Here is a 14,893-nt window from a genome sequence, read left to right as displayed (position 1 = left end):
AGGACAGAGGACCCGGCTCCCCATGTCCACAGCCAGGACTACTTCACTCTCCCTCTGTCCCAGCCACTGGTCAGGGCTCTGCTTACATAGGCCTCTCAATCTCAAGTCAGGCCCTGACTGCACCCAGCTTCCCAAAATCCATGTGACACTGACATTCCCTCCTATGTCTGGGCGGCTCTGGACTTTGGTCCCAGGGCAGAGGGAGACCTTCTGGCAAAAATAACAATATCAGGTCTGAGGCTGACCTACCCCCAAACCCTTAGGGCCCTAAGACCCAGCCCCTCAGCCTCCGGGGTGGGGCCTTGGACTCCTGGTCCCCTCCCTTGTTCCTGCTGCTGCTGCTGCTTCTGCAAGAGGAAGCTGCTCATGCCAGGAACTGCCCCTGAGTCTCACAGATCTCAAGACAGCAGCCTCATGGGCCTTAGGTCCAGGAAGGAGGGAGGTTCCAGAGAGGAGAAAAGGGAAGCAATGGATCATAAGAGAAGAGGTAAAGGAGGCGGAGCAAGATGGCAGCCGAGTAACAGCTTCCTTGCATCTGGGCACCATGAGTCTGGGAAGATAGGACTCCAGGCATCTCTGGCTGGTGCGATCTGCCTATCATCACCCCTGAGAGGATACAGGGAGTCAGCGAGAGACTTCTGGACCCCAAGAGGAGGACTAAAACAGTGGAAAACCGGCAAGTGGTCGCGTGTGTTCAATCTGTCTAAACCCGCCCACAACTGTAAGTTCAGTAGCAGCGAGACTGCAGACCAGAAAGGCCTTACCTGTGAACTGTTTTGGTGTCTTTGGACTTGGCACTCAGCTGAACTGCCTTGGGGAGAGCCTGAGCGGGAGTGCGGAGAACTTTGGCCTTTGTCTAGGGCCCCAGTCTGAGCCGCTGAGCCAGACGGAGCTAATAGTGTTTGGCTCTGGGTCACAGGCAGACACTGTGAGCGATCTGCCCCGGCAAGCTCCGCCCTCAGGGTCGCAGAGCTGGAATTGGGGGGGAGCTGGTAACCCAGCGACCAAGTAGCCTAAGGGCGGGGTCTGAGCCGCCTTGCAGCCCTAACCCTCGGGGGCAGAGGGAGACCAGTTTTGACACACAGGGTAAGTGGATAGCCACTTCAGCAGTGATTCCAGCGACAAGCACTTCCCTGAGAAAGCTTCTGCTCAGTAAGTGAACAAGTTCAAAGTGCCTTTTAAGTGGGCTGAAGAGAGATTTAGGGTGTCTACCTGCTGGGGTTTGAGAAACTAGCAGCCTCCAGTCGTATCAGAACTGTCATTAACATCTCATACCCCAGACGACCACGTGTTGCCCAGACAATATTCAATGACATATACATACTGCTTTGTTTTTGGTTGTGTTTTTTTTTTTTTTGGTTTGGTTGGGTTTTTTTTTGTTTATTTTGATGTTGTGGATTGTTGTTTTGTTTTTTAAGTTCAACCTTTTCCATACAGATCCTTTTTCTTTCTCAATTTTTCTAGTTTGATTATAATTTCCCATTGCTGCCTTTTTTAATAACTACAACTTCATTTTTGTTAGTGTTTCTACCGCTATTATTTGGTTTTTCCAGCCAATTTTATCCCATAAAGTTGTCTGTTTGCTTGTTTTGGTTTGATTTATAGCATTTTTGTCTTTCCTCCCTACTTGGTGGAGGTGGGGTACTGTGTCTGATCAGGTTAGCAAAGAGCTGCTGACCTCAAGGGAACCACCCCACTGGGCACCCCCAGAAGGTGGTTTTTTTTTTTAAGGTTGTTATCAAAGTACCCTACTGTACACCTCTATTGCTCTGTCTCCCTCTTTCTGTGCCACTCTTCTTTTTGTCAATATTCCTTTTTCCCACCCCCTCTCCTTTCTCTATTTTTTTCCTTATCACTCGGTCCTCCTTTCTTTCATCCCTTTTTTGCTCTTCAACCTTCTCACCCTTCTGGTCCTGTAACCCTTAGTCCACAGGTACGAGAACTTAAAGAGCAAGAGGAAGTGAAAGGAAAATTAGGGCAAGGAAACAGATAAAAGAAATCACCCATGAGGAAGAATCAGCAGAAAACTCCAGGCAACATGAAGAACCAGTCCAGAACAACCCCACCAAGGGACCATGAGGTAGCTACTGCAGAGGATTCCACCTATACAGAAATGTTAGAAATGACAGAAAGGGAATTTAGAATACACATGTTCGAAACAATGAAAGAAATGATGGAAACAATGAAGGAAACTGCTAATAAAGTGGAAAATAACCAAAAGGAAATCAAAAAACAGAATCAAATCAGAGATGAATGATATGAAGAATATAAACAGGATATAGCAGAGCTGAAGGAAATGAAACAGTCAATCAGGGAACTTAAAGATGCAATGGGAAGTATCAGCAACAGGTTAGACTATGCAGAAGAAAGAATTTCAGAGGTAGAAGACAAAGTTTTTGAGATAACTCAGATAGTAAAAGAGGCAGAAAAGAAAAGAGAGAAAGCAGAACGTTCACTGTCAGAATTATGGGACTTTATGAAGCATTCCAACATACGAGTTATAGGAATTCCAGAAGGGGAAGAAGAATGCCCCAGAGGAATGGAAGACATACTAGAGAATATTATAAAAGAAAATTTCCCAAATATCACCAAAGATTCTGACACACTGCTTTCAGAGGGCTATCGGACCCCAAGTCACCTCAACTCTAACTGAGCTTCTCCAAGACACATTGTGATGAACCTGTTCAAAGTCAAGACAAAAGAAAAGATTCTGCAAGCTGCCAGGAGTAAGCGCCAGTTGACCTACAGGGGCATATCCATCAGAGTGACCGCAGACTTCTCTAATGAAACTTTCCAAGCAAGAAGACAATGGTCATCTACCTTTATTCTACTTAAAAAGAACAATTTTTAGCCCAGAATTCTGTACCCTGCTAAGCTAAGCTTCAAAATTGACGGAGAAATCAAATCATTTATGGATATACAAACATTGAGGAAATTCGCCACAACAAGACCAGCTCTACAGGAAATACTTCAACCTGTTCTGCACACTGACCACCACAATGTATCAGCAGCAAAGTAAGAACTCAGAAATTAAAGGACAGAACCAAACCTCCACACTGATCCAAAAGATAAAACTAAGCAATGGACTCTCACCAAATAAGACGAATAGAATACTACCACACTTATCAATTATCTCAATAAATGTTAATGGCTTGAATTCCCCACTGAAGAGACATAGATTGGTTGACTGATTAAAAAACACAAGCCATCCATTTGCTGTCTGCAAGAAACACACCTGGCTTCAAAAGACAAATTCAAGCTCCGAGTCAAGGGTTGGAAGACAATTTTTCAGGCAAATGGAATTCAGAAGAAAAGAGGAGTTGCAATCTTATTTTCAGATACATGTGGATTTAAAGCAACTAAAGTCAAAAAAGACAAAGACAGTCATTTTATATTGGTCAAAGGAAAAATACAACAAGAAGACATTTCAATTCTAAATATCTATGCACCCAATTTAAATGCTCCCAGATTCTTGAAACAGACCTTACTCAGTCTGAGCAATATGATATCTGATAATACCATAATAACAGGGGACTTTAACACTCCTCTTACAGAGCTGGACAAATCCTCTAAACAGAAAATAAACAAGGATATAAGAGACTTAAATGAGACCCTAGAACAACTGTGCTTGATAGACGCATATAGAACACTCTATCCCAAAGATAAAGAATATACATTCTTCTCATCACCCCATGGAACATTCTCCAAAATTGATCATATCCTGGGACACAAAACAAATATCAACAGAATCAAAAGAATTGAAATTTTACCTTGTATCTTCTCAGACCATAAGGCACTAAAGGTGGAACTCAACTCTAACAAAAATGCTCGACCCCACTCAAAGGCATGGAAACTAAACAATCTTCTGTTGAATAACAGATGGGTGAAGGAAGAAATAAAACAGGAAATCATTAACTTCCTTGAGCATAACAACAATGAAGACACAAGCTACCAAAATCTGTGGGATACTGCAAAAGCAGTTTTGAGAGGAAAATTCATCGTTTTAGATGCCTATTCAAAAAACAGAAAGAGAGCACATCAACAATCTCACAAGAGATTTTATGGAATTGGAAAAAGAAGAACAATCTAAGCCTAAACTCAGTAGAAGAAAAGAAATATCCAAAATCAAATCAGAGATCAATGAAATTGAAAACAAAAGAATCATTCAGAAAATTAATGAAACAAGCAGTTGGTTTTTTGAAAACATAAATAAAATAGATAAACCATTGGCCAGACTAACGAGGAATAGAAAAGTAAAATCTCTAGTAAACTCAATCAGAAATGATAAAGGGGAAATAACAACTGATCCCACAGAGATACAAGAGATCATCTCTGAATACTACCAGAAACTCTATGCCCAGAAATTTGACAATGTGAAAGAAATGGATCAATATTTGGAATCACACCCTCTCCCTAGACTCAGCCAGGAAGAAATAGAGCTCCTCAACAGACCAATTTCAAGCACTGAGATCAAAGAAACAATAAAAAATCTTCCAACCAAAAAATGCCCTGGTCCAGATGGCTTCACTCCAGAATTCTATCAAACCTTCAAGGAAGAGCTTATTCCTGTACTGCAGAAATTATTCCCAAAAATTGAGGAAGAAGAAATCTTCCCCAACACATTCTATGAAGCAAACATCACCCTGATACCAAAACCAGGAAAAGACCCAAACAAAAAGGAGAATTTCAGACCAATCTCACTCATGAACATAGACGCAAAAATTCTCAATAAAATCCTAGCCAATAGATTACAGCTTATCATCAAAAAAGTCATTCATCATGATCAAGTAGGCTTCATCCCAGGGATGCAAGGCTGGTTTAACATACGCAAGTCTATAAACGTTATCCACCATATTAACAGAGGCAAAAATAAAGATCACATGATCCTCTCAATAGATGCAGAAAAAGCATTTGATAAAATCCAGCATCCTTTTCTAATTAGAACACTGAAGAGTATAGGCATAGGTGGCACATTTCTAAAACTGATTGAAGCTATCTATGACAAACCCACAGCCAATATTTTACTGAATGGAGTAAAACTGAAAGCTTTTCCTCTTAGAACTGGAACCAGACAAGGTTGTCCTCTGTCACCTTTACTATTCAACATAGTGCTGGAAGTTCTAGCCAATACAATTAGGCAAGACAAGGAAATAAAGGGAATCCAAATGGGAGCAGAGGAGGTCAAACTCTCCCTCTTTGCTGATGACATGATCTTATACTTAGAGAACCCCAAAGACTCAACCACAAGACTCCTAGAAGTCATCAAAAAATACAGTAATGTTTCAGGATATAAAATCAATGTCCACAAGTCAGTAGCCTTTGTGTACACCAATAACAGTCAAGATGAGAAGCTAATTAAGGACACAACTCCCTTCACCATAGTTTCAAAGAAAATCAAATACCTAGGAATATACCTAACGAAGGAGGTGAAGGACCTGTATAAAGAAAACTATGAAATCCTCAGAAAGGAAATAGCAGAGGATATTAACAAATGGAAGAACTTACCATGCTCATGGATGGGAAGAATCAACATTGTTAAAATGTCCATACTTCCCAAAGCAATCTACCTATTCAATGCCATTCCTATCAAAATACCAACATCATACTTTCAAGATTTGGAAAAAATGATTCTGCGTTTTGTATGGAACTGGAAAAAACCCCGTATAGCTAAGGCAGTTCTCTGTAACAAAAATAAAGCTGGGGGCATCAACATACCAGATTTTAGTCTGTACTACAAAGCCATAGTGCTCAACACAGCATGGTACTGGCACAAAAACAGAGACATAGACACTTGGAATCGAATGGAAAACCAAGAAATGAAACTAACATCTTACAACCACCTAATCTTTGATAAACCAAACAAGAACATACCTTGGGGGAAAGACTCCCTATTCAATAAATGGTGTTGGGAGAACTGGATGTCTACATGTAAAAGACTGAAACTGGACCCACACCTTTCCCCACTCACAAAAATTGATTCAAGATGGATAAAGGACTTAAACTTAAGGCATGAAACAATAAAAACCCTCCAAGAAAGCATAGGAAAAACACTGGAAGATATTGGCCTGGGGAAAGACTTCATGAAGAAGACTGCCATGGCAATTGCAACAACAACGAAAATAAACAAATGGGACTTCATTAAACTGAAAAGCTTCTGTACTGCTAAGGAGACAATAACCAAAGCAAAGAGACAACCTACACAATGGGAAAGGATATTTGCATATTTTCAATCAGACAAAAGCTTGATAACTAGGATCTATAGAGAACTCAAAGTAATCCACATGAAAAAAGCCAACAATCCCTTATATCAATGGGCAAGAGACATGAAAAGAACTTTCTCTAAAGACGACAGACGAATGGCTAACAAACACATGAAAAAATGTTCATCATCTCTATATATTAGAGAAATGCAAATCAAAACAACCCTGAGATATCATCTAACCCCAGTGAGAATGGCCCACATCACAAAATCTCAAAACTGCAGATGCTGGCGTGGATGTGGAGAGAAGGGAACACTTTTACACTGCTGGTGGGACTGCAAACTAGTACAACCTTTCTGGAAGGAAGTATGGAGAAACCTCAAAGCACTCAAGCTAGACCTCCCGTTTGATCCTGCAATCCCATTACTGGGCATCTACCCAGAAGGAAAGAAATCCTTTTATCATAAGGACACTTGTACTAGACTGTTTATTGCAGCTCAATTTACAATCGCCAAAATGTAGAAACAGCCTAAATGCCCACCAACCCAGGAATGGATTAACAAGCTGTAGTATATGTATACCATGGAATACTATTCAGCCATTAAAAAAAATGGAGACTTTACATCCTTCATATTAACCTGGATGGACGTGGAAGACATTATTCTTAGTAAAGCATCACAAGAATGGAGAAGCATGAATCCTATGTACTCAATTTTGATATGAGGACAATTAATGACAATTAAGGTTATGGGGGGGAAGCAGAAAGAGGGATGGAGGTAGGGGGGTGGGGCCTTGGTGTGTGTCACACTTTATGGGGGCAAGACATGATTGCAAGAGGGACTTTACCTAAGAATTACAATCAGTGTAACCTGGCTTATTGTACCCTCAATGAATCCCCAACAGTAAAAAAAAAAAACAAAAACTGTCAAAGGGGTGTTAAAAATCTCCGACTATTATAGTGCACGAAGATATTAAGTTGTTCATATCCATTAGGGTTTGCTCTATGAATTGAGCATTCTGGTAAAGTGCATAAATGTTAATTATCAAAAAAAAAAAACATTCAGTGGGGAAAAGATTCCCTATTTAACAAATGGTGCTGGGTGAACTGGCTGGCAACCTGCAGAAGACTGAAACTGGACCCACATCTTTCACCATTAACTAAGATAGACTCTCACTGGATAAAAGATTTAAACGTAAGACATGAAACTATAAAAATATGTGAAGAAAGTGCAGGCAAAACTCTTGAAGAAATTGGCCTGGGTGAATATATTATGAGGAGGACAACCCAGGCAACTGAAGCAGTATCAAAAAAACACTACTGGGACCTGATCAAACTGAAAAGCTTCTGCACAGCCAAGAACATAGTGAGTAAAGCAAGCAGACAGCCCTCAGAATGGGAGAAGATATTTGCAGGTTATACCTCCAATAAAGGTTTAATAACCAGAATCCACAGAGAACTCAAACATATTAGCAAGAAAAGAACAAGTGATCCCATCTCAGGGGGACGAAGGACTTGAAGAGAAACTTCTCTAAAGAAGACAGATGCACGATCTACAAACACATGAAAAAAAGCTCATCATCCTTACAACAGTCAAGTCTCTCATCATCAGAGAAATGCAAATCAAACTACTTTGAGATATCACCCCAGTAAGAGTAGCCCACATAACAAAATCCCAAAACCAGAGATGTTGACGTGGATGTGGAGAAAAGGGCACACTTCTACACTGCTGGTGGGAATGCACACTAATACGTTCCTTTTGGAAAGATGTTTGGGGAATACTTAGAGATCTAAAAATAGACCTGCCATTCGATCCTATAATTCCTTTACTAGGTATATACCCAGAAGACCAAAAATCACAACACAACAAAGACATCTGTACCAGAATGTTTATCGCAGCCCAATTCATAATTGCTAAGTCATGGAAGAAGCCCAAGTGCCCATCGACCCACGAATGGACTAGCAAATTGTGGTACATGTATACCATGGAATATTATGGAGCCTTAAAGAAAGATGGAGACTTTACCTCTTTCATGTTTACATGAATGGAGCTGGAACATATTCTTCTTAGCAAAGTATCTCAGGAATGGAAGGAAAAGTATCCGATGTACTCAGCCCTACTATGAAGCTAATTTATGGCTTTCACACGAAGGCTATAACCCAACTATAGCACAAGAATATAGGGAAAGGGCCAAGGGAGGGGAAGGGAGGGAGGAGGTTAGGTGAAGGGAAGGTAATGGCTGGGGCCACACCTATGGTGCATCTTAGAATGGGTACTGGAGAAACTTACTAAATGCAGAATACAAATGTCTACATACAATAACTAAGAAAATGCCATGAATGGTACATTGAACAGTTTAATGAGAATATTTCAGATTGTATATGAAACCAGCTCATTGTACCCCTTGATTGCACTAATATATACAGCTATGATTTAACAATTAAAAAGAAAAGACTTTGTTATGGAATGAATATTTGTGTCACCCCAAAATTCATATCTCAAAGCTCTAACACCCAGTGTAATGGTATTAGGAAGTGGAGCCTAGATTCAAATCAGGTGCAGAGGTTGGAACCCCCATGATGGGATTATGACAAGGAAGAGACTGGAGCTCCTGCCCTCCTCACCATGTGAGGAGATAACAAGAAGGGAGCTGCCTGCCAGCCAGGAAGGGGGCCCTCACCAGGAGCTGAATCTGCTGGCACCCTGATCTCAGACTTCCACACTCCTGAATTATAGAAACAAGTTTCTGTTGCCTAAGCCACCCCCTCTGTGATCTTTGTTATGGCAGCCTAAGCTGACAATACAACCGCCCAAACCAAAGCCCCCTTTTCAGTCTCAGACCCAGCTTTAAGAAATGTTGGGGGCGGCGCCTGTGGCTCAGTGAGTAGGGCGCCGGCCCCATATGCCGAGGGTGGCGGGTTCAAACCCGGCCCCGGCCAAACTGCAACAACAACAAAAAAAAAAAATAGCCGGGCGTTGTGGCGGGCGCCTGTAGTCCCAGCTACTCGGGAGGCTGAGGCAAGAGAATCGCGTAAGCCCAAGAGTTAGAGGTTGCTGTGAGCCGTGTGACGCCACGGCACTCTACCAAGGGTGGTACAGTGAGACTCTGTCTCTAAAAAAAAAAAAAAAAAAAAAAGAAATGTTGGTCACGGTAGTTATTCCTTCAGGTAACAACTAATCAGTGAGTGTCTCTGTGCCAGGTATTATTCTAGGCCCGGAGATCATTTCATCAAACACCTGCTCCCTGGTGCTACAATCTGATAAGACAGACCATAAATAAAAACATAAACACAGGAATAGATTAGATGGGTGTGTTCTGGTAATCTATTGCTGAATAACAATCTTTTTTTTTTTTTTGGCCAGGGCTGGGTTTGAACCCACCACCTCCGGCATATGGGACCGGCGCCCTACTCCTTGAGCCACAGGCGCCACCCAGAATAGCAGCTTTCAAGGCAAATTTCTTTGTATAAAGCTCCTAAATATACATTCTATTTTTTTGGTCTTTATTGATAAATTCAGAGCAAAGTTAAAACAAGGAGAAAGACGGGGGTAAGCAGTAGTCAAGGAGAAAGACAGGTCCAAAATGGGGTTTTCTTCTCTTCAATTGTCTGTATTTCACTTGTTCTGCTCCTGCCCAAAACTAAATTGAGCTACTGGAAGGTGATGTGAGGAATCTTCTATTGCTTTGATAGATAAGTCACGTATTAATTTGAATCCATTTTCATCTTCACACAATCATTTAAAAGGCCACACAGATCTATGACCCGGGCAGCAGCCGGGCTATAGCCAAGGATGAGACACAGCGTCTGAGGACGCATTCCCAGTTTCTCGACCAGGCAGAGGTGGTCAGCCCACAAGCATAACAAAGCTCTTCCCTGTCCTTTTGGCTTTTTTTCTAAAACTTTTCTTCTTTCTGACACACTTTGGCAGCCTATGTGTCTGCTCAGCCATCTTTCTCCTTCTCCTGAATGTCTTTCCATTTCCTTGTGTCCTGTTCAATTTTTTCAACAGTGTTTTTGTTGGGGAATTGGGTCCTGGTTCCCTGAACCCATGTGACCTGATTTGATTGTTTGGTGGAAATAGTAAGTTCAACCAATGTATGGCTTAAATAGAAAGAGAAAATGAGTAGAAACTGAAATCAAAACAGGAGCAGCACCAGAAGTAACTTTGCACAGACTTCAGTATAACAAAGTTTATTTAAGAGCAAAAGAGAAAGGTTGGCGCGCTCCAGAGAATTGGAAGTGGGTCTTCCTCACACTGAGAAGAGACAGACACAAAGGTAGTGTCAAGGTGTAAATATCTTCTTTCTGGTTCTTTGACAGATACTCGGGGTATCTGTGGTGCAGTGTTTATACTATGTCTAAATATAGAAACCACTTTGTGTAGGATATGCTTGATTAATTGAATTATAGTATTTTCAAAATGTTTGCATGGCCCCTCCAGACTTTTTTATTCAAAAGCCTCTTCACCATCCTCCTTGAAGCTCATTTCTTTCTCTCTTTTCACTTTTGTAGTTTTGTTTCGGTAGAGATCTTTCACTTTCTTGGTTAAATTTATTCCTAGTATATTTTTTTTTCCAGCTATTATAAATGGGATTGCATTTTCAGCTCACACAGCCCACAGCTGTGGGTATCCTCCTGGACTCCTCTTCCTCATACTCCACTTCTGGAAGGTTCTTTGGTCCCCTGCAGGCCTGGTCTCCACAAACTCTTGTGTCCTGGGTGTCCTAGATGCACTAGGAGATACTGTAAAGTCCAACTCCAAAATGTATCCAGAACCCCTCACTTTCCCTGATTTCTACTCCTCAGCCACCATCTGCACGCTGCAACCCTGCGTCCTTTTCTTGCTATTTTCTCTACTCCTTGCTCATCCCCCACGTTTCAGTTCAGTTCTCAGCACAGTAGCCAGAGAGACCCTTTTAAAAAAGATTTCATACCATGTCCCTCTTCTGCTCAAAACTGTCCTCTAACTCCCCGTCTCATTCAGAGCGAAGGTCTTACCCTTCCCACACCCTCCAGGCTTACTTGCTCCAGCCCCCGCCCTGACCTCATCTCAGTGACTCTCCGTCCAGTCCTCCCGGCTTCCTGCTCTTCCCAGAAAGCAGACACCTTTCTGCTCCAGTGCATTTGGGCTGAAGGTCCCCCCTGCCTGGAAAGAACTTCTCCAGGGATCCTTAGTTGATAATTCATCATGTCCTTCAAATCTTTCCTCAATTATCACCTTTGCAACAAAACCCACAGAATAGTCTGTCTCTTCCCACTAGAACACATGCTCCACAAAGCTTGTAATTTTTCTGCTTTTCACTTCAATGATGTTTCCCAGAAGCAAAGTCACTGTCCTACATCTGACAAACTTCTCACATGGTCATTGGTGTCACCTGTGCTTTTGTCCCCTCTGCTGTGTGTAGTCTGCCCCACCCTCCCCTCCACACTGACCCTCCTGCACACTGCAGCACACAGTGATATTTCTCTCCTCAGAACAATCCTGAGGAGAGAAATTGAACAATGGGTTCAATTTTGCAAATAAGTATAAATCTAACTTAGAGCTTGCTTTAGAAATCCATGAGTTTGGAATGGAGTCAGTACTAAGGTTACTAAAACTATGGGCAAGGAGGGTAGAGCAGAGCAGAAAAAGAAATTTACCTAAGATGGAAAGTGATGGGAACCCTCCTCTCTGCTAATCCCAGATACTGGTTCCTTTAAAAAGGTTGGGTGCAGCAACGTGGATAGAACCGGAGGACACTGTATTAAGTGCAATAAGCCAGGGACAGAAAGAAAAATGTTTGTGTTCTCTCTGGCAAGTGAAAGCTAAAAAATTGATCTCATGGAGGTAGTAAATAGGATGGTAGTCACCAGAGGCTGGGAAGGGTAATGTAGAGGGAGAAATGAAGAAAGTTGGTTAATGGGTACGAAAACAGATACAAGAAATGAGACGTAGTGTTCAGAGGCACAACACAGCAATGATAGTTAACAATAGGCTGGATGCAGTGGCTCATACGTGTGGCAGGATCGCTTGAGGCCATGAGTTCAAAACCAGCCTGGGCAATAGTGAGGCCCCTCTCTAAAAAAAAAAAATTTTTTTTTAATTAGCTGAGCATGGGGTAAGCATCTTCAGTCTTAGCTACTCAGGGGGCTGAGGCAGAAGGAATGTTTGAGCCCAGAAGTTTGAGGTTGCAGTGAGCTCTGATGACGCCACTGCACTCTAGCCTATACAAGAGAGACCCTGTCACAAAAAAAGTTTTAATACACTGATTTGTGTATTTCAAAATAATGAGAAGAAAACACTTAGTCTAATCTAATTTAGAATGTTTTCTACAAGTGATAAATGTTTGAAGTGATGGGTATCCTAATTATCCAGACTGGATCATTACATATTGTATGATTGCATCAAAACATCACATGTACTCCATAAATGTAGACAGCTATTCTGTACTCATAAAAACTAAAAATAAAATAAAAAGGTTGGGGAAAGATGGAAAATGCCATGTAGGAAAAAGCCCTAGAAGGAGAGCAAGAGCTGGACAGGTGTGAAAATTCTCTCTCTTCATATCACAGACTCCTGTGTGCAGGGGCTGCCCTGGGCCATGTGTCAGCCTCTGTGATCACAGGTCCTGCTGGGAAAAGATTCTACTGAAGGAACAGGAACAATGGAGCAGTGACGATGACCCTGCCAAGTAGTGACCACATGAAGCCCATGATGAACTGAGTACTGACTGGGCACAGGCCCCATCCACACTCTGCTCCTCATGGCCTTTAACTGTCTCCACCTACAGCAGACTCAGCACAGCAAAAACCAATTCTGCAAGGTTCTCAGGTTGTCCTTTTATTTCACTTCTTACCTCCCTCGTTGAAAAATTTTGAGAAAACAAATTTATATACAAATTCTTCTTTTCAGAAGGAAAGCAACTGTGCACCATGAAGTTGAGACAGGGATGAAGACCTCCCACCCCCACCTCTCTGCAGCAGATAAGACAATCAGGAAGGGATTATCCTGTCAGTATGGGAGAAGCGGTCACTATGGACATGGCGGTAAGCTGCCCTCACCACCTCCTCACATTGGGCAAACAGGGATGCAGACCCTTTCAGAAGCATTTGCAGAAAGAGAAGTCAGAGACTCTTGAAGTCACAAAGAGGAGGTGTGAACACTTAGTTCCACACAAGGCAGCTGTCTCAGTCTATAGAAAAAAATAAGGAACAAATTCAGATTAGTCACAGCAAGTGGTGACACTGACCAGCCCACCACATACTCAAAATGTCCCATCAAAGAATCCCCACAGACCAGCTGTGTCCCCTCTGTCCCACTCCATCCTTATATCAGGCCCTTGGGTCTCACCTTTACCATCTATGAGAGACACATCGGATCCCTGGGGACTGTCACCACCTGGGGTAGAACAAAACGGTCAGAGCCCACAGAAGATGTGGCTACAGGAGGAATCATGTGGCTGGGAGCTCCACCAAGAGCTCCTGTCTACACTATCCTAGAGGCCTCACAGATCACCGCCCCCCATACTTACTTGCAGCCTGAGTGTAGATCCCTCCTTTTCCACCTGTGGGAAGAAAATGTCCTTTGAGTGGCCAGGGAGCAGGCAGGGCCATGAGGTCCTAGAGGAAACCCCCTGATCTTGGATCCCAGAGAGGTTTCCAGAACTCTGACTGAAGACCCAGGGCAGGGTCAGGAATCACAGGGGAAGGAAAAATGGATCAACTGCCCTCCTGGAGGTCTGTCCTGAGCAAGATCCCTCTTCTCTGACCTATGACTACTGGGATCAGGTCCCCATCACCACAATCATCACATTAAAACTATCCTTCATTTGTCACATGTGCTACACTAAAGAGTAAGTGTTGGCACATAGAGTCCCAGACTGGGGAAGCAAATGTGTGTAGATGACACTTCCCAATAATGGGTTGGGGCACCCTGCTACCTGGGGTTGAAACCCCAGTGGGACAAGAAAATTCAGACCCTGCCCCTCACCCCTTCCCTACCTGAGCTCTTCTTCCTCCACATCACAGCGGCAACCACAGATCCAGTCAGCACAGTTCCAAGGAGAACCAGGCCAGCAATGATGCCCACCATGAGGATGCTGGGCTGGGAAGATGGCTCTGGGGAAGGACAGGAAGGTGAGGGGCCCAGACCCCAGGCTGCAGCCCTGACCCTGCTAAAGGACTCCAGAAGGGCGCCTGCTTTTCCTGAGAAAAAACATGTTCCCAACCCCCTCTTACCCCATCTTAGGGTGCGGGGTTCCCGCAGCCCCTCATGCTGCACATGGCACGTGTATCTCTGCTCCTCTCCAGAAGGCACCACCACAGCTGCCCACTTCTGGAAGGTTCCATCCCCAGCAGGCCTGGTCTCTATAAGCTCCATGTCCTGGGTCTGGTCCTCCCCATCCCGTTGCCAGGTCAGTGTGATCTCCGCAGGGTAGAAGCCCAGAGCCCAGCACCTCAGGGTAGCCTCATGGTCAGAGATGGGGTGGTGGGTCACATGTGCCTTTGGGGGATCTGAGGAGAAGAGTCAGAAAATTCAGGCACTTTGCATCCCTTGTGGGACACTCCAGCAGCGCTCATGTGACATCCTGTGAATGGACAGGACAAATGGGGTGGGCAAAGGAGTGCAAAATCCAGACGCCAGCCTGGACCCAGGGGTCTGGGATGATCTCGTGTTCCTTGAAACTTCCGGTCTCTAAGAGAACAGGGACTT

The 14,893-nt window shown here is 43.2% G+C and overlaps 1 protein-coding gene across 3 annotated transcripts in view; it reads right to left on the bottom strand.

Moving 5' to 3' along the window:
* Positions 1-14,893, bottom strand: part of LOC128594084 (popy Class I histocompatibility antigen, A-1 alpha chain-like) — a 104,521-nt gene that overhangs the window by 88,106 nt on the left and 1,522 nt on the right. Inside the window, exons 4-8 of one of the 3 annotated variants that reach the window (XM_053602619.1) lie at positions 14,419-14,694; positions 14,182-14,298; positions 13,713-13,745; positions 13,535-13,579; positions 13,002-13,375 (exon numbers count right to left, since the gene is read on the bottom strand). In XM_053602619.1, the coding sequence (XP_053458594.1) occupies positions 13,281-13,375; positions 13,535-13,579; positions 13,713-13,745; positions 14,182-14,298; positions 14,419-14,694 (566 nt within the window). In that variant the 3' untranslated portion in view covers positions 13,002-13,280. Of the gene's footprint in view, positions 1-13,001; positions 13,376-13,531; positions 13,580-13,712; positions 13,746-14,181; positions 14,695-14,893 lie in introns of those variants that run through there. The other 2 variants (XM_053602615.1, XM_053602614.1) reach the window with 2 other exon arrangements.

Source organism: Nycticebus coucang, chromosome 9, assembly GCF_027406575.1.
Source record: "Nycticebus coucang isolate mNycCou1 chromosome 9, mNycCou1.pri, whole genome shotgun sequence".
Lineage (NCBI taxonomy): Eukaryota > Metazoa > Chordata > Mammalia > Primates > Lorisidae > Nycticebus > Nycticebus coucang.
The sequence above is the reverse complement of the archived record's forward strand: the minus strand, read 5'-3'. Positions and strand labels throughout refer to the sequence as shown.